General features: G+C 47.9%; 1 protein-coding gene across 1 annotated transcript in view; it reads left to right on the plus strand.

Annotated features, from left to right (window-relative positions):
- The first annotated feature begins 19207 nt into the window (after nucleotides 1-19207).
- Nucleotides 19208-24727, plus strand: part of LOC142312169 (uncharacterized) — a 47597-nt gene continuing 42077 nt past the window's right edge. Inside the window, exons 1-6 of the mRNA XM_075351072.1 lie at nucleotides 19208-19332; nucleotides 19462-19641; nucleotides 19727-19850; nucleotides 19934-20031; nucleotides 20190-20280; nucleotides 21745-22626. Coding sequence (XP_075207187.1) covers nucleotides 19255-19332; nucleotides 19462-19641; nucleotides 19727-19850; nucleotides 19934-20031; nucleotides 20190-20280; nucleotides 21745-22626 — 1453 coding nt within the window. The 5' untranslated portion in view covers nucleotides 19208-19254. The remainder of the gene's footprint in view (nucleotides 19333-19461; nucleotides 19642-19726; nucleotides 19851-19933; nucleotides 20032-20189; nucleotides 20281-21744; nucleotides 22627-24727) is intronic.

Consider the following 24727-nt stretch of genomic DNA (forward strand, 5'->3'; position numbering starts at 1 on the left):
GTGGCCAAGTGGGCAGGCGTGACGAGCACGGACGCGAAGCGTGGGGCCTAGTCTTAGGGACAGCTATCATGACCACATATTCTGGGCTAGTCTTAGGGACAGCCATCGCGACTACAGAGTCTGGGGACTCCCGTGGTGCAGCCAAAATGCCCAAACCCATAGCGGGAAGTGCAGGTGCTCCAGGAAACCGGTGGGATTCTGTGACAGCCATGCTAGGAGGACTTGTATGGAAATGTGTAACCTGTCCGGTAATGAAGTGGCGCCTCTCCTATAGAGAAGAAGATTTATACGAAAAAGTTATATGCAGTAAACCTCAATTGTTGGATGGAAGCTCTGCGTCTGACTGATTTTTTGGGACGAAAACAGCAAGGGTAATAGATCAGCAGCCCCTAAGAGTATGCACGTCACTGTCTCCAACATACACCCAAACCCTATTTCATGTAGCACATCAGCCAGAGACATGACTACAACCCCAGGCCTCGGCTGATCTCCTATCCGACCCTACAACCATAACATCTTTGTCTAGGACTTCTGAGTGAAGAAAACATTTCTCCATTAAGGGCCTATTCGCTGGATGAATACAGTTTGGACTTAGCCAGCCTGCCCTGAGATTCTACGAGCCCTGACTGTCACAACAATGACTTTGGAGAGCGGCCTCATTCAGAAAACTCTGATAAGACAGTGCAGCCACCAAAAGTTTTATTATCACTGGAGTTCGCAAATTTATTTACTCACCCTTAACTCACTAGCCATAAGGTACAGTGAAAATAGTTAAACAAAATTTCTGTTTTGGTGGGTGATACAATAGGATGATGAAGCCTAGGCTTCTTCCAGCAGTAACAGCAACCTTAAAAATTTTGTTTTGTGCATATATGGAAGAAAATTGAGATCTAGCGTATCCAACCCATCTGCAGAACCCAAGGCCCGAAAAATTACAGTAAATATATAATATATATGTGTGCATTAAATAGTAGTAAGCGTGTTTTAAATCCTTTCCATCTTCGTTAGGCATTCACCGGTTCAAAGGTCAATGGTGTTCCCATAGTGTACATAATATAGTGAATAAATACATTGATGTTGCAACATGAATGAGGACAAATACTAGAATAAAACAATCTAAAAACCTAATGCACATCGTGAATAAAATGCTTATCGCCATATGAGCAGCAGATATCCTGAAGAACACTGAAACCAGAGACTAAAGGCTGCTTTACATGTGTCGATTTTTCGTGCGATCGCATTTGCGATCGCACCCGCCCCCATCGTTTGTGCTGCACGGGCAATTTCTTGCCCGTGTCGCACAATGCTGTAACCCCCCCATCACACGTACTTACCTTCCAAACGACCTCGCTGTGGGCGGCGAACATCCACTCCCTGAAGGGGGATGGACGTTCGGCGTCACAGCGACATCACACAGCGGCCGGCCAATAGAAGCGGAGGGGCGGAGATGAGCGGGACGTAAACATCCCACCCACCTCCTTCCTTCCGCATTGCCGGCGGCCGCAGATAAGCAGAAGTTCATCGTTCCCGAGGTGTCACATGGAGCGATGTGTGCTGCCTAGGGAACAATGAACAACCGGACGTTCCATTTTTTGAAAATGAGCGACGTGTCAACGATGAACGAGAAGGTATTTCTGCTCGTTCACCGTCGCACGTAGCTTTCACACGCTACGATATCACTAACGATGCCGGATGTGCGTCACTTACGACGTGACCCCGCCATCTCGTTAGATATATCATAGCGTGTAAAGCCCGCTTAAAGAAATCCACAGATAATTAACTGAAAGATTGGGCATATCGAGAACACACAGTAGATATAAAATCTCCATTCTATTAGGAAAAACTTTCTGACAGTGAGGGCTGTCAGAGAGTGGAACAGGCGTTCACAGGAGGTAGTGAGCATTCCATCAATGGAAATCTTCAAGCGGAAGCTGGATAAACATATACAGTGCTGGCCAAAAGTATTGGCACCCCTGCAATTCTGTCAGATAATACTCAGTTTCTTCTTGAAAATGATTGCAATCACAAATTCTTTGGTATTATTAACTTCATTTAATTTGTCTTCAATGAAAAACAAATAAAAAAAATTGTCATAAAGCCAAATTGGATATAATTCCACACCAAACATAAAAAAGGGGGTGGACAAAAGTATTGGCACGGTTTTAAAAATCATGTGATGCTTCTCTAATTTGTGTAATTAACAGCACCTGTAACTTACCTGTGGCACCTAACAGGTGTTGGCAATAATTAAATCACACTTGCAGCCAGTTGACATGGATTAAAGTTGACTCAACCTCTCAGTGGCATCTTTGGGAAGATTGAAGGTTCCTACCAAATCATTCATCTCCTCGTGGGAAAACTATTTTGGTCTTGTATCATCTGGAAAGTAAGAACTTGATTCATCATCTGGTTCAGGTATGACTCCACCTTCATCGGAGCTAGTTATCTGTTCCAAGGTAGCAGGGGCCTCGGGGACTGATATACAGTATCTGTGCCATGGGGGATGGGACGAATTGCTGAATGAATATTGGGGTATGAAATGGAATGCTTCCAGTTTGAATTATAGCCTTTCACATCACATGAACAAAAGTAACAATCGTCACTATGATTCTTTTGCTCTCGCCATACCATAGGAATCTGCACGGAAACTACGACCATTACTGCAAAAAGATGCCCGGTTAAAATCTATTTTTCCAGACCCCCCACTTCTGTGTTTTAGACAGCCCCCAAATCTAAGAAGCATCATTGTCAGAAGCTCCCTGTCCTCTCCAACACCAACAGGAACATTTCCCTGCAACCAGAAAAAATGTAAGGCCTGTCCATTTATACTGACAACGGACAAGATAAAGATTCCCAGATCACATCAGGACTACAAGATCCCAGGTACCTTCAGCTGCACCACAACCAATGTGGTGTACTTAATTATATGTACCAAATGTCCAACTGGGGATCTGTATGTAGGGGAGACCGGACAACAGTTCAGGACAAGGATGAATTCTCACCGCCACACAATTAGAGAAAAAAGGATGGATCTACCTGTGGCCAAACATTTTTGTAACTCAGACCACAGCATCATGGACATGAAATTGCTGGTATTGAATTTCATAGGAATCCCATAATGGAAAGCTTTTTTCTTATCCTTGATCCAGTTTTAGAGGTCCTCAACACACCGTTTACATACTTTATGAGGCGCCCAAGCTTTATCTTGATCTCCAAGCTTTAGTTCGAAGTATGAGAAGTATACTTTTTTCAAAAAGTCTGTAATATTCAGCTGTTGCTTCAACACTGTATATTCACCACATATGTAACAGAAACTGTAAGGCGAAATAATACACTTCCGCTGAGCCATAATGCTAATTTTGGAAAACACGGTTGAATAATGACAAACAAACACTAACTGAGATTGTCACAAACCACCGGGGGGGTCACTCCGAAATCCCCCGCGCTGGCTACCAGTACGTCACGATCGGGGGGTAACAAGCAGGAGTCAACCCTCCTTTATACCTCCCGACCGACAGACAGAGCACGTGACGCGCTCTCTAGCGCCCCTCTTATAGTCAGGCCAATTATGGAATTGCCCGACAATAAGAAAGGAGGCCGCTATACTACTTATGCCGATTATTGAAGGGTCCCCGGTGAGAGTAAGGTATATATTCCCCCGACCTCCGCGGGCGGAATATATAATATCTTCCCGAATCTCACTGGCCTCCCCACAATAATCCTTGGCACAACTCGCTGCCACCAACCGCTTCACGGTAACTATTAGCCGAACACACAGACGTGGGATTCAAGATCGAGATAACAGAACAGCCCAAGATTAATTATATAATTTAATCGCCTAAAGCACACTAGAAACTACAATATATACAATAGGGAATCTACAGAATATACAGTTATGTCAGAGTACAGTTACAGATAAAGCATGGGTTACAAACAGGTATACAATTACATCAGTTACCTTGTGTGTCTGGCCACAGGGGGGCGCTGTAGACCAGGTTTCTAGGATTCTTCCTCACAGGTCTTTCCCAACCAGGCCCCCGAGCAGAAGAACACTGGAAAATGGCCGAAGTAGGGTTATCAACCTGGGCAGATCCAGGTCCCCTCCTACCTTAGTGACCTCACAGGGAAGCACTGCCACTCCCCCTGCATGGATCAGAATTATCCAGCAAAGGGGATATTGGCCATAACTTTGCCTGGGAGCGTCGTAGGCAGACGCCAATGCTCTCATTGTGACAGTTATGAATTTAGCTACAGAACGAGGGGACTCATGACCTGTCTACGAGTTCCCATATGGCTGATATCACGCCTGGGGTATTTCCCAAGCTCCCCCTTCCATAAAAAAGGTGTGCCAGCATCGTCCGCCTGCGCAAACACCATTTTTATGGTTGCCATATTTATCGGAGATATGGCTTGCGAGATATGAACCATTTTTTACTGGAGTCGTTCTGTCTGGCTACTTCCAAGCCTTGCTAATGAGATACAACTCTTGTTACAGGGTGACGGCAGGGAGTCATCCTGGGTCCATTGTCCTCACATCATCTCATCTCCATATCAGAGGAGATGGCTGTTGGAGGTGTAAGTGGGATGTGACACCTCCACAGATGCTGGACATTTGAGAACGAGAAGGGAGGGGGGGGCACTGCCAGGGAGTGATGAGAGCAATTATGACTTCTAGTCATAATTCCTCTTCATATCCCAGGATTTACCTCACACCTCCCCCCTTTTGAGGGCGCTAGGGGGCAGCACACTCCGGTGTTCCCCCGTGCGCCCGTCCGCGACCTCTCCTTGTCGGGACAGCCCGTCTGCGTTACCGTGGTCACGGCCCCTTTTGTGGCGAATGGTGAAGTCGTATTGCTGGAGCGCAAGGCTCCATCGCAACAATCGCCCATTCGTCCCAGAGACGGTGTGCAACCAGCTGAGGGGATTGTGGTCCGTCTCCACGATGAAGTGGCGCCCGTATAGATAGGGTTGCAGACGCTGCAGGGCCCACACTATGGCCAGGCACTCCTTCTCCATTGTAGAATAGGCCACTTCCCTTGGTAATAGCTTCCTGCTCAGGTACAAGACTGGGTGCTCTTGGCTCGCAGAGTCCACCTGGCTGAGCACCGCACCGAGGCCGAAGTCACTGGCGTCGGTCTGTACTACGAACGGCCGCGTGAAGTCGGCTGCCTGTAGCACGGGCGGGCTGGACAGGGCGTCCTTTAGGGCCCGGAAGGCTGTCTCGCAGTCCACTGTCCAATCGACTGCAGAGGGCAGCTTCTTCTTGGTGAGGTCCGTCAAGGGCTTTGCCAGGCTACTATAGCATGGAACAAACCTCCTATAGTACCCAGCGGTCCCCAAGAAGGACATCACCTGCTTCTTGGTCCTGGGGGTGGGCCAGGATGCGATGGCCTCCACTTTCTCAGGCTCGGGCTTCAGCGTTCCCCCACCTACCCGGTGACCGAGGTACTGGACCTCGCTCATGGCCAGCTGACACTTTCCCGGCTTGATGGTCAAACCTGCCCGGTGGATCCGCCTGAGCACCTGTGCTAGATGCTCTAGGTGGTCCTCCCAGGTGGGACTGAAGACGGCAATGTCATCCAGGTACGCGGCCGCGTACCCTTCAAGTCCCTTGAGCAGGGTGTTGACCATCCGCTGGAAAGTGGCAGGGGCATTCCTCATCCCGAATGGCATCACCGTGGACTCGTACAGTCCAAATGGGGTAATAAAGGCAGAGCGTTCCCTGGCCTTGCGAGTCAGGGGGATCTGCCAATATCCCCGGCTCAGATCCATGATGGTCAGGTACTGAGCCCCGGCCAACTGATCGAGCAGGTCATCGATGCGTGGCATTGGGTACGCATCGGCGACCGTGACCGCATTGAGCCCCCTGTAGTCCACGCAGAACCGAGTGGTTCGGTCCTTCTTAGGGACGAGGACTACAGGCGAGGCCCAAGCGCTGTTGGATGCCTGGATCACCCCCAGGTTCAGCATCTCGTCAATCTCCTGGCGCATGTGTTGCTGCACCTCCAGGGAGACCCGATATGCTGAACGCCGGATCGGGGGATGATCCCCAGTGTCCACGTGATGGACAGCCAAGTCAGTCCTTCCGGGCTGGTTGGTAAACAACCCCCGGAAGGGGTGTAGGGTGGCCCACAGCTGGGACCGTTGGTCCTCCAAGAGCTGGTGGCCAACCCCCACATCCTCAATGGATCCGCCTGCCCTAACCTGGGCTAGCATATCCAAGAGGGTTTCCGCTTCTCCCTCCTCGGGCAGGTTGCACACAGGGAGTGCACATGCCTCCCGCTCATGATGTGCCTTCATCATGTTCACATGGAAGGGCTTCCGCCTTCCACGGGCAGGGTCCAGGGTGACCAGGTACGTCACAGGGTTGAGCTGCTGGTACACGAGGTATGGGCCTTCCCAGGCTGCCTGAAGCTTGTCCTGTGGTACGGGGACCAGTACCCACACCTCTTGACCCACTTGGTAGGTCCTCTCACAAGCGTTCTGGTCGTACCAACGCTTCTGATCGGCCTGGGCTTGAGCCATATTGTCGTGTACCAGTTGCGTCAAGGCCTGCATTTTGTCCCGGAAGCGCATGACATACTCGATAACCGACACTCCAGGGGTGGCCAAATCCCCTTCCCAAGCCTCTTTCACCAGAGCCAGGGGGCCCCGCACACGTCGCCCGTACAGGAGCTCAAACGGTGAGAATCCTGTTGAGGCCTGTGGAACCTCCCGGTAAGCAAATAACAGGTGTGGGAGATACCGCTCCCAGTCACGCCCATGGGAGTCGACCAACATCTTAAGCATCTGCTTTAAGGTGCCATTGAACCGCTCGCACAGGCCATTAGTCTGTGGATGGTACGGGCTGGCCACCAGATGTCGCACCTGGACTTGCTTACAGAGGGCCTCCATCAGCTGGGACATGAATTGGGTCCCCCGGTCAGTGAGCATTTCCTGGGGAAAACCCACTCGGGAGAAAATCTCCAGCAATGCGGTGGCCACCTTGTCAGCCCGAATGGACGACAAGGCCACTGCTTCTGGGTACCGGGTGGCATAGTCCACTACCGTCAGTATGAAGCGTTTCCCGGAGCTGCTGGGGATGGCCAGCGGGCCGACCAGATCCACAGCCACCCTCCTGAAAGGCTCATCGATGATTGGCAGAGATACCAGTGGGGCTTTGGGGCGTGGCCCCGCCTTCCCCACTCTCTGACAGGTTTCACACGAACGGCAGTAGGCAGCCACATCGGCCCCCATTTTTGGCCAGTAGAAATGCTGGTTTAACCTGGCCTTGGTCTTAGCGATCCCTAGGTGTCCGGCCATCGGAATCTCATGTGCGATCCGCAACAACTCCGTCCGGAACGGATAGGGTACCACTAACTGTCGGTCCCTGGGCCACGCCTCCGGTGAACCCTGCTGGACCGTGGCCCGGTACAGCCGTCCTTGGTCCCAGACCACTCGCTCCGGGTCCGAGTCCGAGGGAGGCTGTGCCGCCTGCTCCTTTAGAGCTTTCAGGCTGTCGTCAGCTTCTAACGCTGCCTGAAACCCCTGACCAGATGTGGCCAGAATCGACGAGACTGTCACATCTTCGGTCAGTACCCCGGGACCTGTGTCCTGGCCTCCACCTGACTCGGCTGCCACTTGGTCAGAAGGGGAAGAGCTATCGGACCTCCGGGAGGCCCCTTGGCTTCCAGCACTCCCACTGCGGGTGACAGCGGCCACAGCCGCTGCGACCGTGGGTCGTGCCTGCTCCTCCTCCGTTCCTGACCAAGTCGCCGGTTCAGGCAGACCTACCTGGCTTCCTGACACCCCGGTTGTGGGGGAACCATGCACCGAGATCTTACCTGGGAGCACTTCCGCTCCTGGACCGGCCCCAATCTCACCTGCCTGTTCCCCTCCTGCAGCAACAGAACCCCGCTGTGAAATCTCTGGGGACCCCACATTTGCTGTGGTAGCCCCCACCCCACACACTGGTCCTCCCCCTGCAGCACCCTGCTCTCTGCTTATCCCTGCAGAGGGCAGCAGATCCCAGCTCACAGGCTGGTTACTTGTAGAGGCATTGTCACACCTTTCTCTGACCCCCTCCCCTGTCACAGCTGCAGCTGCGTGTGTGTCTATGGTGTCTATGCAAGCAGAAATATCAGAGTTCACTCCCTCCTCCCTTACATCATTCATAGATAACACATTAACATTGTCCAGAGGCACGTCAGCACTGGCTGAAGGTTCAGCCTTTGGGGCGGGGCCAAACTGGGAGGTTATTTGCCCCAAATCTGTCCCAAGTAGCACGTTTGCAGGGATCCGATCAGTTACCCCCACCTCCCTCACCCCTCGCCCTGCGCCCCAGTCCACATAAATGTCAGCAACAGGCAGCGCCGGGTCAATGCCTCCAATCCCGGAGACAGCGAGGGTTTTTCCAGGGATCAAGTCTTGGGGGGACACCATCTCAGGCCGCACCAGAGTCACCTCCGAGGCGCTGTCTCGCAGTCCTATGGTCACAGACTGGCCGACGGTGACAGGTTGGAAGCTGTCCAGGGACCTACCACCACCCCCACCCACACAATACACCTTGGGCGGCCCTTGGGACGGGGACGGAGCCGGGGCCTTGGGACGCTGAGGGCACATGGCCTTGAAGTGTCCAGGTAGGTTGCACTGGTGGCACCGTCTTGGTTCTGCCACGGGCCTGGAGAGGGGAGTTGAGGGGGACACCCCCTGCAGTCTAGGGGCAGGTGGGGCAGTCGCAGAATTCATCTTACCCCCTCTCCAGGTGCTGCTGGTGGCCGCTCTCCTGGCCTCAGGGGCCCGGTTGTTGGTGTAGTCATCGGCAAGGGCAGCTGTAGCCGTGGACCCCTTTGGCTTCTGGTCTCGGATGAACTGGCGGAGATCCTCAGGGCAGTTCCACAAGAGTTGCTCCGTGATGAACAAGTCCAGGATCTCCGGTCCGGTGGAAAGCTGCAGGCCTTGGGTCCAGTGGTCGGCAGCTCGGGCAAGTGCCCGCCGGTGGTCAGCCCAGGAGTCCTTTGGTCCCTTCTGTAGGCTCCGGAACTTCTTGCGGTAGGACTCTGGAGTGAGGTTGTACTGTTGGATCAGGGCCCGCTTGATGGTGTCGTAGCCCTGATCTGCCTCAGCAGGCAAGTCCCCAAGGATATCCAGGGCCTTACCCCTTAAACGGGGGGTCAGGTATTTGGCCCACTGGTCCTTGTTCAGATGGTGCTGCAAGCAAGTCCGTTCAAAAGCAGTCAAGAAAGAGTCCAAGTCTCCATCCTTCTCCAGCACTGGGAAGTCCTCAACACGGACCTTTGGAAGTTTGGTGTCTGGAAGGTCACGGGTGGCTGATGAGGGCCGGAGCTGAGCTAGCTGCAGCTGGTAGTTACGCTCTGCCTGGCGCTCTTCACGCGCTGCTTGCCGCTCACGCTCGGCCATGAGTTCCTTGTAGCCCTCCCGGTCTCCAGCCTGGCGTAGGGCCATAGCCATTTGAAGAAGGCTATCCGAGCCTCCCAGGCTCGGTGGAATGGCACGTGGTGATCTGCGGCCCGCTGCGGAGCCTGGTGATTCACTGTCCATTGCAGAGCGGAGGGCTGGCACCTGGCTCGTTGAGGACCCTTGGGCGAGCTGCTCCTCATCTTGTCCAGCAGTGCCCGGTTGTGCAATGTCCTCTGCAGAGCTGTTTTCTGGCGTCGAGCTCCTGGAGGACTCGTGGACAACCTCCTCATCGTCTCTGGCCTTAGCATCGGCCATTCCTTTGGCTTTGCTCCTGGTGCTCTCAGCCATTCTTGCAGACTTTTGGTCACTGACACAGAACTGACACCTGATGCCTCCACACACCTTACAGTATCTGCACTCTGACACTCTAGTGTTGAGCTAGTCTGAAGACCCCAGCAGCCACAGCTGCTGCAGGCAGTCTTTAGTGTCTGGGAGTATGGGTCTCACACTCACACACACTATTATCTCGATCCCACCGCTATGCCACCAATATGTCACAAACCACCGGGGGGGTCACTCCGAAATCCCCCGCGCTGGCTACCAGTACGTCACGATCGGGGGGTAACAAGCAGGAGTCAACCCTCCTTTATACCTCCCGACCGACAGACAGAGCACGTGACGCGCTCTCTAGCGCCCCTCTTATAGTCAGGCCAATTATGGAATTGCCCGACAATAAGAAAGGAGGCCGCTATACTACTTATGCCGATTATTGAAGGGTCCCCGGTGAGAGTAAGGTATATATTCCCCCGACCTCCGCGGGCGGAATATATAATATCTTCCCGAATCTCACTGGCCTCCCCACAATAATCCTTGGCACAACTCGCTGCCACCAACCGCTTCACGGTAACTATTAGCCGAACACACAGACGTGGGATTCAAGATCGAGATAACAGAACAGCCCAAGATTAATTATATAATTTAATCGCCTAAAGCACACTAGAAACTACAATATATACAATAGGGAATCTACAGAATATACAGTTATGTCAGAGTACAGTTACAGATAAAGCATGGGTTACAAACAGGTATACAATTACATCAGGTACCTTGTGTGTCTGGCCACAGGGGGGCGCTGTAGACCAGGTTTCTAGGATTCTTCCTCACAGGTCTTTCCCAACCAGGCCCCCGAGCAGAAGAACACTGGAAAATGGCCGAAGTAGGGTTATCAACCTGGGCAGATCCAGGTCCCCTCCTACCTTAGTGACCTCACAGGGAAGCACTGCCACTCCCCCTGCATGGATCAGAATTATCCAGCAAAGGGGATATTGGCCATAACTTTGCCTGGGAGCGTCGTAGGCAGACGCCAATGCTCTCATTGTGACAGTTATGAATTTAGCTACAGAACGAGGGGACTCATGACCTGTCTACGAGTTCCCATATGGCTGATATCACGCCTGGGGTATTTCCCAAGCTCCCCCTTCCATAAAAAAGGTGTGCCAGCATCGTCCGCCTGCGCAAACACCATTTTTATGGTTGCCATATTTATCGGAGATATGGCTTGCGAGATATGAACCATTTTTTACTGGAGTCGTTCTGTCTGGCTACTTCCAAGCCTTGCTAATGAGATACAACTCTTGTTACAGGGTGACGGCAGGGAGTCATCCTGGGTCCATTGTCCTCACATCATCTCATCTCCATATCAGAGGAGATGGCTGTTGGAGGTGTAAGTGGGATGTGACACCTCCACAGATGCTGGACATTTGAGAACGAGAAGGGAGGGGGGGGCACTGCCAGGGAGTGATGAGAGCAATTATGACTTCTAGTCATAATTCCTCTTCATATCCCAGGATTTACCTCACAGAGATGAAAAAGTGTGAGCAGGTGAGAACCAAGAAAAAACAAGCCCGGGCATGTCCAAGCCCACGCCTTCAGCTTGCAACATATTGATGCTGGTTTCATTAGCTCACTCTGAAAGTTATTTTCTTTGAAAGTTATATTTTTTGGCATTCTATATCTTGAATGCACGGATGTGAATTAATTAATGGTAATTTTAACTTTAAATTTGGTTAAAAATCCTAAGATCAAAAAAATACCAAAAATTGAGAAAAATTTACTGAATTTGAAAATAATTTTGTATTTTGTGGCAAATCCTGATGTCCAGGATTTTTTCCAATATTTTTTCCTTTTCTGCACATCAAAATATATGGAAATTGGATGAAAATAATCAAACAGCTTTTTAGTCGCGCATCTGTGAAACAAACTATTAATACATGTAATTTGAAAGCATTCTCACTTTGTAGCATTTTTTCCACATTTGCCTAAAAACATTTGCACAATCCTGTAGTTGATGCCACAGTTGACCCTACAGACAAATTTAGGAGCCTCTTCAAAGAGTTTCAGTAGGAAATAACACCAACTGCCAATGGCGGATTCCAAAGTAATCCAAACTGCAGTTTGCATGATACAACGAGGTGATGCGTGAACATTGCAATGTCACAAATGAAACTGTAAACAGACAAAATGTACTATTCTGCATAGCAAAATACATGCGGCTCCACTCAGTACAAACACGGCTCCACTCCACTCTGCAAACGTACACACAAGACTCTGCTCCGTACACATCGTACACACAAGACTCTGCTCCGTACACAATTGTACACACACGGCTCCACACCGTAGACATCGTATATACATGGCTCTGCTCCGTACACGTCGTGCACACGGCTTCGCTCTGTACACATCGTACACACACGGCTTTGCTCCGTACACCTCATACACACACGGCTCTGCTCCGTACACCTCATACACACACGGCTCTGCTCCGTACACGTCGTACACAGACTGCTCTGCTCCGTACACCTCGTACACACACGGCTCTGCTCCGTACACCTCATACACACACGGCTCTGCTCCGTACACGTCGTACACAGACTGCTCTGCTCCGTACACCTCGTACACACGGCTCCACTCCGTCCACACTGTAAACCACTCCTGACCCCACACATAACCTTCCCCTCACAAAACTTCTCCTCATGACAACCAGCACAGCAGAGTCCTGCATACACTGAGGAGCTGATCATGTGACCCCCTGACTCCTCCCCTCCATGTGACATCATCACAGGTCCTGTAAGCACAGAGCAGCCATATATCTAGTGTGCGGCTCTGCAGGTGGAGGTATGTGGAGATTCCCCATTACTGGGCGCAGTAACCCCTCCATTCCCGGAGATAGTGTCCCCTCCCCCAGCTCTGCCATGTGTATATGTACAGTAATATACAGCGGGATGTGCTCATGTATACAGGGGAGGTCACTCTGGGTTTGGGGACAGATGACGCTTTCTCTCTCTGGTAGAGATTGTAATTTTTTTATATATACTCTCAAAAATGTAAAAAATGTAATTAAAAAATATCAATAGCATTCCAGAGATGAGCTCTCCGTCTGTACGGAATTCCTCCTGCTGGTTGCGATAACAGTTAGGTCAGTCAGTCAGGCTTCACCTCTGGTAACAGGCTTGTCTCTGGTTGTACCAGTCTCCTTATGCTGTCTCAGCACTTTCCAGAAACGTTCCCCCATAAACTATATCTTGTGCTTTGCACTGATGAGGGGCTAACACACCGAAACATGTGTCTGCAATTAGAGTGACTGGTGTGGCTTCTTAACCTAGGGAAGCAGGATGGCTCTGTGGTTATCACTGTTAATTCAAATCCCACAAAGGACAACATCCGGAGTATGTATGTTCTTGTGTTTACGTGGGTTACATCCCACACTCCAAAATTATACTGGTAGGGAATGTAAGTACATATTAATATATGGTTGCCATTTTTAATTATTTATGATAGTATTATCACTCTCTCTCTCTTATATATAATTTTTATGCCAGTTGTTTGTTTATAAATGATTCATGTATTTTAAAGAGGTTGTCCCTTGCATTTACATTGATGGTCATCAATGTCTGATCAGCCGGGGTCTGACACCCCACACCCCCGCCGATCAGCTTTTGTCAGTGTCGGCGACGGCAGAAGGCAGCTGGAAATACTCAGATCCGGAGCTGCTCTGACTTCTGATAGTGGCCGCAGCTGGGTACTGCACATCCGCCTCCTATTGATTTGAATGGGAGGCAAATGTGCAGTACCTGGCCGCGGCCACTATCAGAAGATGGAGCAGCTCCAGAACTAAGCATTTCTGGCTGCCTTCTGCCGCTACCGGGACCTAGAACAGTTGATTGGCGGGGTGTCAGACCTCGGCCGATCAGACAATGATGATTTATGCAAAGTTAGGCCATCATTGTAAAAGTAGGGGACAACCTCTTTAATTATGTTTGTATTATATACTTTCACTTTGTGATCTTTAATGAAATCATGTTCTCTTTGTGCTTGTTCTGAAATCATGTTATATTTTTATCTATGTTTCCCTGCTTGCCTAATACGATTACTTCATGACTGAGGCACGTGCACGATGGTAACGCTAGCGTCACATAAGCGGAAATTTTCAGCTATTGTAGATACATCTATCACCCTTATCCATACCACTCTATGACACAAATGATAAAGGGCGTAATTAGTACCTGCGCTGCATGTAATTGGTTATGCTGTTTTTTGGTAGAATATTTAGCAGTTTGTCTACTTTGGTATTTTACCTAATGACAAAGAATCAAATCATCAGGGTGTCTGCTCAGGTGTCCCCTGAATGTCTGCCTCATTATGTCTACTTATTTCTATCTTACTACTGATTGATTGCCATTGATATTATTGGAAATGACAACCTGTGGTTCCCACTGTGAATCTGTCATGCGGTGTTCGGTTTCACACTCAGGGGATACCGCTATGGTGTCAGACTGTTCACATTGTAGCGTATGAACGGCAACCTGAGGTCTCCTAGTTGCTCAGCCTGAGTCCGGCATCAGGTGATTCATTTGTACTGCTTCCCAGCCCTGCTGGAGTTAATTCTTGTGGATTTGTGTGCGGCTCCTAGGAGCAGGTTGCTAATTACCACTCACAGCTTTTAATACGTTTTTAATACGGATGTCACACGTACCCATGTTTTTCCACGCTGTTACTCACAGGACCGTGTTGTCACACGGACCGTGTGGCCCGCATGCACACACTCAGACATGTCAGTTTTTTATCAGGCAACACAGGTGTCACATGGATCGCACACTGATGTGATCCGTGTGACATCAGTGTGACACGTAACGGAGAAAACACGGGTCTTTTTAATAAAAATATTTTCTATATTTACCTCTCTCTAGCAATGCTTTCTCTGGCTCTACTGCCTCCCGCTCCTGACACCCGCTCATTAAACTCACTGAATATTCAGTGCCCTCTGTGGAGCTGGAAGCAGGAGCAGTGCTCGGGACTTCAGTGCTGGGGACCACATTGCTGGCTGAGTATACAGCAGAATGTGTGTGTGTGTGTGTGTGTGTGTGTGTATGTGTAAGGGGTGGGCAGACCCCTTACAAGGAGGTGCAGTTTCCCCCTGAAGATACCTCACTCTGGGGTAGTTACTGTTGATGTTATTAATAAACATGTTTTTACTGTGCAGTGGGTTTTCCCCTAGAGCCCGGGTGGGACGGCTGTCCCCATAGAAACAGGGCAGGAGAGAGGAGGAGCCGGCAGCTTAGAGAGAGAAGTGTGTGTGTGTGTTGAAGTCAGTTGATTCCGGGAAGGGGGAGAAGGAACAGCCAGGGGCAGAGTGTAGAGCTGAGTGGGCAGAAAGAAAGAAAGAAGGGAAGAAGAGAAGAAGTGTCCTCAAGGGTGAAGCAGCATTGGTGTGGGTCCAGTCTGTGTTAGCCGGAGTGGGAGCCTAGGTGAAGTGGAGTAGCCGGGCACATCCCCACTAGAGGAGACAACAAGGAAAGATTTCCCCGGACAGGAATTGTGACCGTGTGCTACAAAATCCGTGCATTGAGCTGTCTTTGAAACTTCGTGCAATAAAGATGTCATTTGGTTTATCTGATCCCTGCCTGAAGAGTCTTCCTGCGGCTGACAGTATGCTCTCTTCCACCACACTCTGCCCCACAGAACAATCCCCTGTCCCAGTAGTGACGGCAGAGCCGGGGGTTGGCCTGAGAGAAAAAGGGGCCACGACTACAAGCCCCGAGGCACCCCCGGCACCCCGTTACAAGTGGCGTAGTCGGCAGGATACAGATTATCTGCAGGGGGTCCCGATCCAAGAAGATGGAGACCAAGTGGTGCCTAAGGCGTTGGACCAGGCACAAGACGGCGGTAAGATGGCCGCCGTCTTCACAAGTACAGCGAGCGCGCGAAGAATTGGCGCCAAACGAAAGACCCTGAGTTGGCCGGCGAAGAAAAAGAAGTACAGAGTACGCCGTCCAAAGAGGGGAGGTGCTGGCCCTAAGATGTTACTGAAAACATGTGGAGAGGGTGGCAGTACAGAGAAAAAGAAGAGTCGCCTATGCTGGGTCGATTTAATGTGTGAGACTGGGGGTGGAGCGTATACAAGAGCGGGAAAAGAAGGCCCGCCTCCACCTTCCCCAGCATCTCCACCGTCCCCGGCGCCATTACAGGAAGGTCTGCAAGAGATCGGATGGGAAGAGTGTCAGTACCGGAGACGTACACAGCAGAGACCGGTGCTGGCTGAGATTTCCCGGCCGAGAAACACGCTGGCGGTGTCGCCAGAAGTCATGACAGGACTGAGTGCTGACCCAGACAAGGGGACACCGGCGGTGTTAGCGATCCACCAGAGTATGGTCACACACCCGGTGATCGTCGTGGGTAGTCCCCGTCCGTCCCGTTCAGCGACCCCGTCACCCCCGTCGGGGGTTGAAGAGGCAAAACCGGAGACAGAGGCGCCAGAACCACCAGTCAACTACGAACCATTCCGGAGGCTGCGCCGCTTGCCAGGTCAGTCCCTTTCCGATTATGTGAGGGCTCAGCGGGCCGAATGGCAGCGCGCTTACCATCCCGAGTGAGCCGTAACGACCGGAAGTGATGGACATGTTCGTGTTGAAGACCGGTGTTGTTAAAGAGCCGGAAAAGTTCCACAGTTTGCAACCATGTTTAAGTTACCGAGCCCGGAAGGAGCCTGATGCTGGACTGAGCCAGGGGCTCCCTCCGTGATGTTAAGGAAGACTTTATTGTTTGTCCTCCTATCTACTAAGACCGGGAGTGCTGTAAAAGCCTCCGGGCACACTGCCTACAAAGACCGGGAGCTCCCAGGAGGGACTCCGGGCGCAGAACTTGGGCGCTCAGTGGTTGACTTTGTTTATGAAGGTTTTAAAGTTTTATCCAAAGTTTGCCTTGCTGCTAAATTGTGTTTTACAGGTTCGAGCCTTGCCGGGAGGCTTAGGCTTAAAGAGGGGAGGAATGTAAGGGGTGGGCAGACCCCTTACAAGGAGGTGCAGTTTCCCCCTGAAGATACCTCACTCTGGGGTAGTTACTGTTGATGTTATTAATAAACATGTTTTTACTGTGCAGTGGGTTTTCCCCTAGAGCCCGGGTGGGACGGCTGTCCCCATAGAAACAGGGCAGGAGAGAGGAGGAGCCGGCAGCTTAGAGAGAGAAGTGTGTGTGTTGAAGTCAGTTGATTCCGGGAAGGGGGAGAAGGAACAGCCAGGGGCAGAGTGTGGAGCTGAGTGGGCAGAAAGAAAGAAAGAAAGAAAGAAGGGAAGAAGAGAAGAAGTGTCCTCAAGGGTGAAGCAGCATTGGTGTGGGTCCAGTCTGTGTTAGCCGGAGTGGGAGCCTAGGTGAAGTGGAGTAGCCGGGCACATCCCCACTAGAGGAGACAACAAGGAAAGATTTCCCCGGACAGGAATTGTGACCGTGTGCTACAAAATCCGTGCATTGAGCTGTCTTTGAAACTTCGTGCAATAAAGATGTCATTTAGTTTATCTGATCCCTGCCTGAAGAGTCTTCCTGCGGCTGACAGTATGCTCTCTTCCACCACACTCTGCCCCACAGAACAATCCCCTGTCCCAGTAGTGACGGCAGAACCGGGGGTTGGCCTGAGAGAAAAAGGGGCCACGACTACAAGCCCCGAGGCACCCCCGGCACCCCGTTACATATGTGTGTTCAGTGTATACATGCATGTGCGCTATGTGTGTGTATGTGCTCGATGTATCCATGTGTGTCTGCTATGTGTGTATATATATGTGTGTATATGTGCTCAGTGTATACGTGTGTGTGTGTGTGTGTGTAGTGAGAACCTGGAAGCCGGAACATCGCGGGGACAGCATCGGGGACTCATCACAGTTCCCAATGAACTCTGATGAACCCGTGAAGCTGTAGCGTGGGTGTTGCGGGGGTCATTAGGATGTCATCAGAGTTCATTGGGAACTCCAATGACCTCCTGGATGTCACTGTGCTGAAAGAATACTCATCTGTCACTACGGTGCTGTCCTCTGCGGTGCTATATCCAGCGCTGCTGCTCCGACTTCGGTCCTGAGTGCGGTGAATAATTGATGAATATAATAAGCGGCGGTCATGAGCGGGAGGTAGTAGAGCCAGAGAAAGCAGGTAAATATGGAAAATCTTTTTATTTCACAGACCTGTGTTTTATTTGTTACCTGTCACACGTATGCAAACATGGATCTCACAAGTATGACACACGTGTGACACACGTATGACCATAACCATGCGAGTGACTTGTACCTGATTAAACACGGACGTCTGAAACCGGCCTTATTGTGACCCGATAAATACTGTCTGAACTCCATAAATGACATCATATTACTCATAATACAAATCCAATGATAGGAAATTCCTTTATTTAATATGTGGTTGGAGATGTGCAGAGACACTTTGTCTGGTAGCATGCTCACATGAACTTCTGCCAGTACTTTTTTGGCTACAGTAACCTCACTGTATATAACAGCAAGTTGTCAGGAGCCGTGCGGGAGGGACATGAGCAGCTAACTGCTGTATAGTAATCAATGTACCGGAGAGAACTGACTAGGATCTTAGGTGTTAACTCTTCTCCCTGGAATGTAGCTACTGCACATACTCAACCAGGCTCTGGTGGCCGATCTTCTTGGTAGCAAGCTGTACATTATGTAAGATAAAAGCTCTCCTATCAGGAGAACCACTGCAGATATGAAAAGGAAGTCAACTGTAAAATTGCTTATTTTAATGCTGTCTTAAGGGTGCTTTACACGCTGCGACATCGCTAGCGATTGCTAGCGGTGTCGCAAGCTAAAGCACCCGCCCCCGTCATTGGTGCGATATGTGGTGATCGCTGCCATAGTGAACATTATCGCTACGGCAGCGTCACACGCACATACCTGTTCTGCAACGTCACTGTTGATGCCGAACAATCCCTTCTTCAAGGGGGATGTGCGTTCGGTGTCACTACGACGTCACAAAACGGCCGTCCAATAGAAAAGGAGGGGCAGAGATGAGCGGCCGGAACATGCCGCCCACCTCCTTGCTTCCTCATTGCCGGTGGACGCAGGTAAGGAGATGTTCGTCGTTCCTGCGGTGTCACACATAGCGACGTGTGACGCCGCAGGAACGACAAACAACCTCGCTACTGACCAGACAACGATTTTTGGTAAATGAACGACGTGTCACAGACCAACGATTTTTGCCTCTTTTGCGATCGTTTAAGGTCACACGCTGCGATGTCGCTAACGACGCCGGATGTGCGTCACAAACACCGTGACCCCGACGATATATCGTTAGCGATGTCGCAGCGTGTAACTGTTTAACTAAAGCAATTTAGAAACCTGAGAATACCCTTTTAAATATTGAGGAACTGCTTTATATCTCTTCATAGGTTTCCTCTTAATATCTCCAGATTTTCTATTTTATTTATTTATTTTTAATATATTATAGTTATTATTTTCTTGGTTCAGATTTCTACAATATCGGAAGATAATTCTCCTGATTGACCCATCAAAGATGGATAAGGACAGAGACAAGATGGCGGATAGGATATTACATCTCACCCTAGAGATCCTCTTCCGGCTTACTGGAGAGGTTAGACATTCTGATGACGTCACATTACATCATTCTTATCTATGGGAATAACAGATGGACAGAACTGGAGAGGTGAGGACTCTGGAAATGTCTGAAGTGAGATTTATTAATATGTCTCTCTATAACCAGGATTACACATTAGTGAAGAAGACCTCTAGTGAGCGCTGTCAGGACCCTGTGTCTGAGGGATGGGGAAGACCCCTGAACCCAATCACGAGGCCTCCACCTCACCCCCTGATACATGAGGACATCAATGACCAGAAGATCCTAGAACTCACCTACATGATGCTTGAGCTGCTAACTGGAGAGGTGACACTTCGGGGAAGGAATGGGGGACATTATATAGTAACACTATCAAGGGATCTGGTGATGATGGTTTCATTGTCTGTGTCAGGTTCCTATAAGGTGTCAGGATGTCGCCATCTATTTCTCCATGGAGGAGTGGGAGTATTTAGAAGGACACAAGGATCAGTACAATGACGTCATGATGGTGGTTCGCCAGCCCTGTACATCACCAGGTAATAAACAGGACTAATTACACACAGCTTATCGTTAGCTGTATGTAAATAATGAATTCAGTGCCTGTATGTGCTTCTTCTAGTTCTATCCAGTAAGAGGACAACACCAGAGAGATGTCCCCGTCATCTTCTTCCACAGGACTGTAAAGAAGAAAATCCCAATTTTCCTCAGGATCATCAGGTAGATGGAGAGAAGGTGTCATGAATTATCCCTATGATGTGTAGATGGCTGTATATGTTTTATACTTGTGTAATGAGAACGGTGGCGATGGAAGGATTAGAGTTGATCATAGATGTGACTTCTCCATTTGTCTGTGACTTTTACAATATTTGTTTCAGGGTGAAGATCTGACCCATAGTAATACTACAGAGACCTATGTGTGGGGTGATGAGCGGTGTAAAGAGGAGATTCCTATATATAACTTCCCAGGTGAGTAGTAACCACAGATTCTTCTCAGTCTCTGGCTGGTACCATTTTGTGTTAATTATTTTGAGCTCTCCAGTCTTTCAGGTTTCTTGATTTTGGATTCACCCCTTTTTCCAAAATACAAAATAAACATGCATGTAAATATGATATTGTTATAGATAATGAAAAGGAATGGTAAAATACAGTGGAAATTTGTCCATCGAAAAAAAAAGTACATTGACTGCTTCTGTTTAATTATTTTCAGTGACTAAAATAGGTTTTATCATCAGTTAAATCAGAAGTTTAGATAAAGTACAACAGTAAATAGTTATTTTCATGTTGTACCGTAATTAGAGATGGGCGAACCTGCAGATGGTTGGGCTCAGCATTTTTTTTTGTCTTAATGTCAGGTTTGGAACCGGACTTGAACCTGAATTTGACCCTGGACACCGAACCCCATATAAGTCTAAGGGACCTTAACTTAAAGGTTATAAAATAGCGTTAGTAAGGGCTAGGGGGCTGAAAAAGTAAGCAAAATGGGGATTAAAGGAGGACAATTATCTTTACCGAGTCTCGCATGCAGCTGTCACACTACTTACGGGTCTGCTCATTATATCTTATGAATATTCACTGCTTCCCCGCCCACCCTCTATGACAGCATTTGTGATTGGTTACAGTCAGACTGCTGGCGTGCCGGAGTGTGTAATTGGTTGTGGAGTGTAAGTATAATTGTCCTGCTATAAACCCCATTATGCTTTCTTTGCTTTCAAAAAACAAGCCCTCACTCAGCACCATCGTAAAGTAAAAAATAAAAAAAAGTCTAAAAAAATGTCGACAAAAACAATTTTTTTCTTTCCCTACTGACATTAAAAAAAAAATTGACAAGGTTGGGGTCAGCATTGGTAATGATGCAGATCTGGAAAATACATTGCCAGATTATTTTTAATACACAATGAAAGCTGTAAAAAAGACCTAAAAAACAAGAGCAGAATTGTGTGTTGCGTTTCTTTGGAAGTTCATCGCATTTGGAGTTTTTCCACATTTTTCAGTATATTCGTATGGTAAAATGAATGGTGTCATTCAAGACTACATTTCATTCCACCAAGAAAAACAAGGCATCGTACGTTAAGTTGACAATAAAATACGAAAGTTATGGCTCTTGCAAGAAGAGGAAAAAAATGAAAGGGCAAAAAAAGAAAAGAAAAATTCTTTGATCCTTAAAGTCTTTGTTGTAGTTTCTAAGAAATGTAATTTTTTGGTCTATGATTGTTTATAAATCCCTTAATATCACCATTAATAACACTACATGACATTACACACTGATTTATCAGAGCTCTCGGTTTATCACAAATTTTTCTAGTTTCCATTGAATTTTACTACTTGCCCTACAATTTACAATGAAATGTTTTTTATAGAAAAGTTATGAAAGATCAATATCTTATTAAAATTATATTATACGAAAGTAAACAAATCTTTTCTTCTCAGCAGGAGATTATATCACAAGCGCAAAGGGACATGTGATCTCTTCAGATTTGAAAGCAGATATCACACAAGATGGATATGAAGAGCGGGCAATTATCCCAGATATATCATCAGCCCTTCATAGAGAAGATCTATCATCTGATCCTTTTCAAGAGGTTCGGTCTCATTCATTACAGAAAAATAAAAATAACAGAATGGATGTTGAACATGAAAGATCTGAGAAAAGTCACACGGACGCAAGGAAATTTTCATGTTCAGACTGTGGCAAATGTTTTACAACTAGTTCAAAACTTGCAACACATCAGAGAATTCACACAGAGGAAAAGCCATATTCATGTTCTATCTGTGGAACGATTTTTAACCGTTACTGGAATCTCATTAGACATGAAAGAAATCACAAAGGAGAGAAGCCATTTTCATGCTCAGAATGTGGGAAATGTTTTCTTCAAAAATCAAATCTTTTACAACATCAAAAATGTCATACTCGGGATACGCCATTTTCCTGTTCAGAATGCGAGAAATGTTTTAAACGAAAGTCAGGTCTTGTTAAACATCAAAGAGTTCACACAGGAGAAAAGCCGTTTTTATGCATAGAATGTGGGAAGTGTTTTAGCCAGAATTCACTTCTTGCTAAGCATAAGAGATGTCACACAGGAGAGAAGCCGTATTCATGCGCAGAATGTGGGAAAAGTTTTTCTCAGAAATCAACTCTTGTTGACCATCAAAAAGTACATACAGGAGAGAAGCCATTTACATGCTTAGAATGTGGGAAATGTTTTGCTAAAAAACAACATCTTATTGGCCATCAAAGATCTCATACAGGGGAGAAGCCATTTTCATGTTCAGAATGTGGGAAATATTTTAAACGGAGGTCAGATCTTGTTAACCATCAGACAATTCACACAGGGAATAAGCCTTTCTAATGCACAGACTTTTAGAAATGGTTTAACCAAAAATCATATTGTGTTAAACATGAGAAAAGTCACACTGGAGAGTTGCCATTTTAATGCTTAGAATACAGGAAATCGAACTTTGTTGACCATCCAAACTTTCAAATGAAGATTCCATAATTATGTCCTGAATATGGAAATGATTTACATCTAATTTAAAACTTCTTACTTCAGATGACCAAATCAATTCAGTGCTACTAAAATTGTTGTTGAATTTGTTGAAATTTACAGTATCTTGTGAAGTCAAACAATTTGCTAATCACTCCATTCGAATTGTGAAAAACTGCCATGTTGTAAAAGACTACATCCAGAAAATATCACATAACCTTGGGCACAGCTGGGTGGTCTTCCACATAATGTCCTGCATCTTTCGCATCAAGGGCAGACATATCATTTTTGCAGCCTGTGGTGAAGGGCCCAATTCTACCTCCAAAGATGGTGGAATTGTGCTTTTGATGAGCTCTTGGGCTGCAACGGGCCCATATATTGTTCTTGCACAGGGGCCCTTTCTGTCTGTGTCTGCCAATGTGTCACATCATTTGCCCAGTCAATTGGGGGAGACTATTGTAGCCTTTATGAAAGCAGAAACGGAGTGCAGGAGCCATTTAATGCTGAATCTCGATAGTGAAAGAATGTCCTCTCTTAGTCATAGAAATAGGGAAAGCCATAAACCAGAGAATTGTATGTATGCGGAAGCAGGGAAAAAAATGTAAATCTGTCACATCCTCCCAAAGGGTGCAAATCAAAAAAGACCACCATAACCACCATATTAAGTGGCCCTTTTAGTCAATATCCAACTCTTTGACAAGTTTAAAGTTATGGCAAGGGAAATACCAAGACCAGGTATCCATCCACAGACAGCTGTTTCAGGGTATTGCCCCTCATCAGTGTGGAGTAGGATTCTGGCTAGGCGGGAGCAATGCCTAGTAGGCCAGCAAGACAAAACACCAGAGAAAATACTGCTGGCAGCTAGCAAAGGCGCTCAACACAGTGAAATCCTAGGTGCATTGCCCCCTGGGAAGTAAGCAGATCAAAAAAGGTCCGTGAATCCTCCCAAAGTGTGTAAGTCACAAAATACTCATTTTTCCACACAAGTAATATTACTGAAAGTTGATGTACTTGTAGCCACTGTTGTTTTTGCGTGTGCTTACTGCAACATTTCTTGGTCGCTTCTTTTTGGAAAGGGTGGAATTTAAGTTCAAAAACTACAAAAAAAATAGGAAAAGACATTTACCTTTGAAAAAAATCAAACCATACCTTTACTTCCGCCATAACAATGTGGGAGCTTCAAGTAGAACTACAAGCAGTTGCAACTAAGATGGTAGAGTCAGGCCAAATCTAGACTTAAGAAACAAGAAGCTCAGGACTAGAACTGAGCAGACCTGAACTTTACGCTTCGGTTTTCGTACTGAAAAAAAATAAATCAGTGTTCGAATGCTTTACATATGCAAACCACTGAAGCGATCATTGCTGTGCTTGGGTACGCTCGGTGCTCAGCCAAGTGAGAGCCATTGCAGTCTCTGAATGGCTGAGGGTAAAATCAGTGTCATTGGGAAATTTTAAATAATGGAAAAACCGCGCCCACCCTGATTTGCCCCGAAATATTTTGTTTATGGCTGGCTGTATGTGCACAGAGAGTCGAAATACCCAATCAGTGACTGTCAATGAGGTTCGGGCCAAGTTCGGGCTCAATACAGAACTTTATATAAAGACTGACTGAATTCGCCGAATTCGAGCTTCTACGGGTTCGCTCATCTCTACTCACGATATTTCTTAATCAAAGCAAACTGTCAGCTGATATGATGATTATGGAGATGATTGTGTGGTGAATAGAATCTGGGTAGCAAATCAGAGAGAAGAAAAGGAGACTTCATCAGAGGAGGAGGTTGGTGGCATTGATATTAAAGGAAGGAGCTTCCTACTGCTGATGCCAATAGTTACATCATTCATAGCATCTGTCTGCTTGTCTTTTATGTTCTATAATGCTCCCAACATTGCTGATGCAGAAAGTTTTCATATTGTAGTTTCCTATGCCATAA

This window comes from Anomaloglossus baeobatrachus, chromosome 5, assembly GCF_048569485.1.
Source record: "Anomaloglossus baeobatrachus isolate aAnoBae1 chromosome 5, aAnoBae1.hap1, whole genome shotgun sequence".
NCBI lineage: Eukaryota > Metazoa > Chordata > Amphibia > Anura > Aromobatidae > Anomaloglossus > Anomaloglossus baeobatrachus.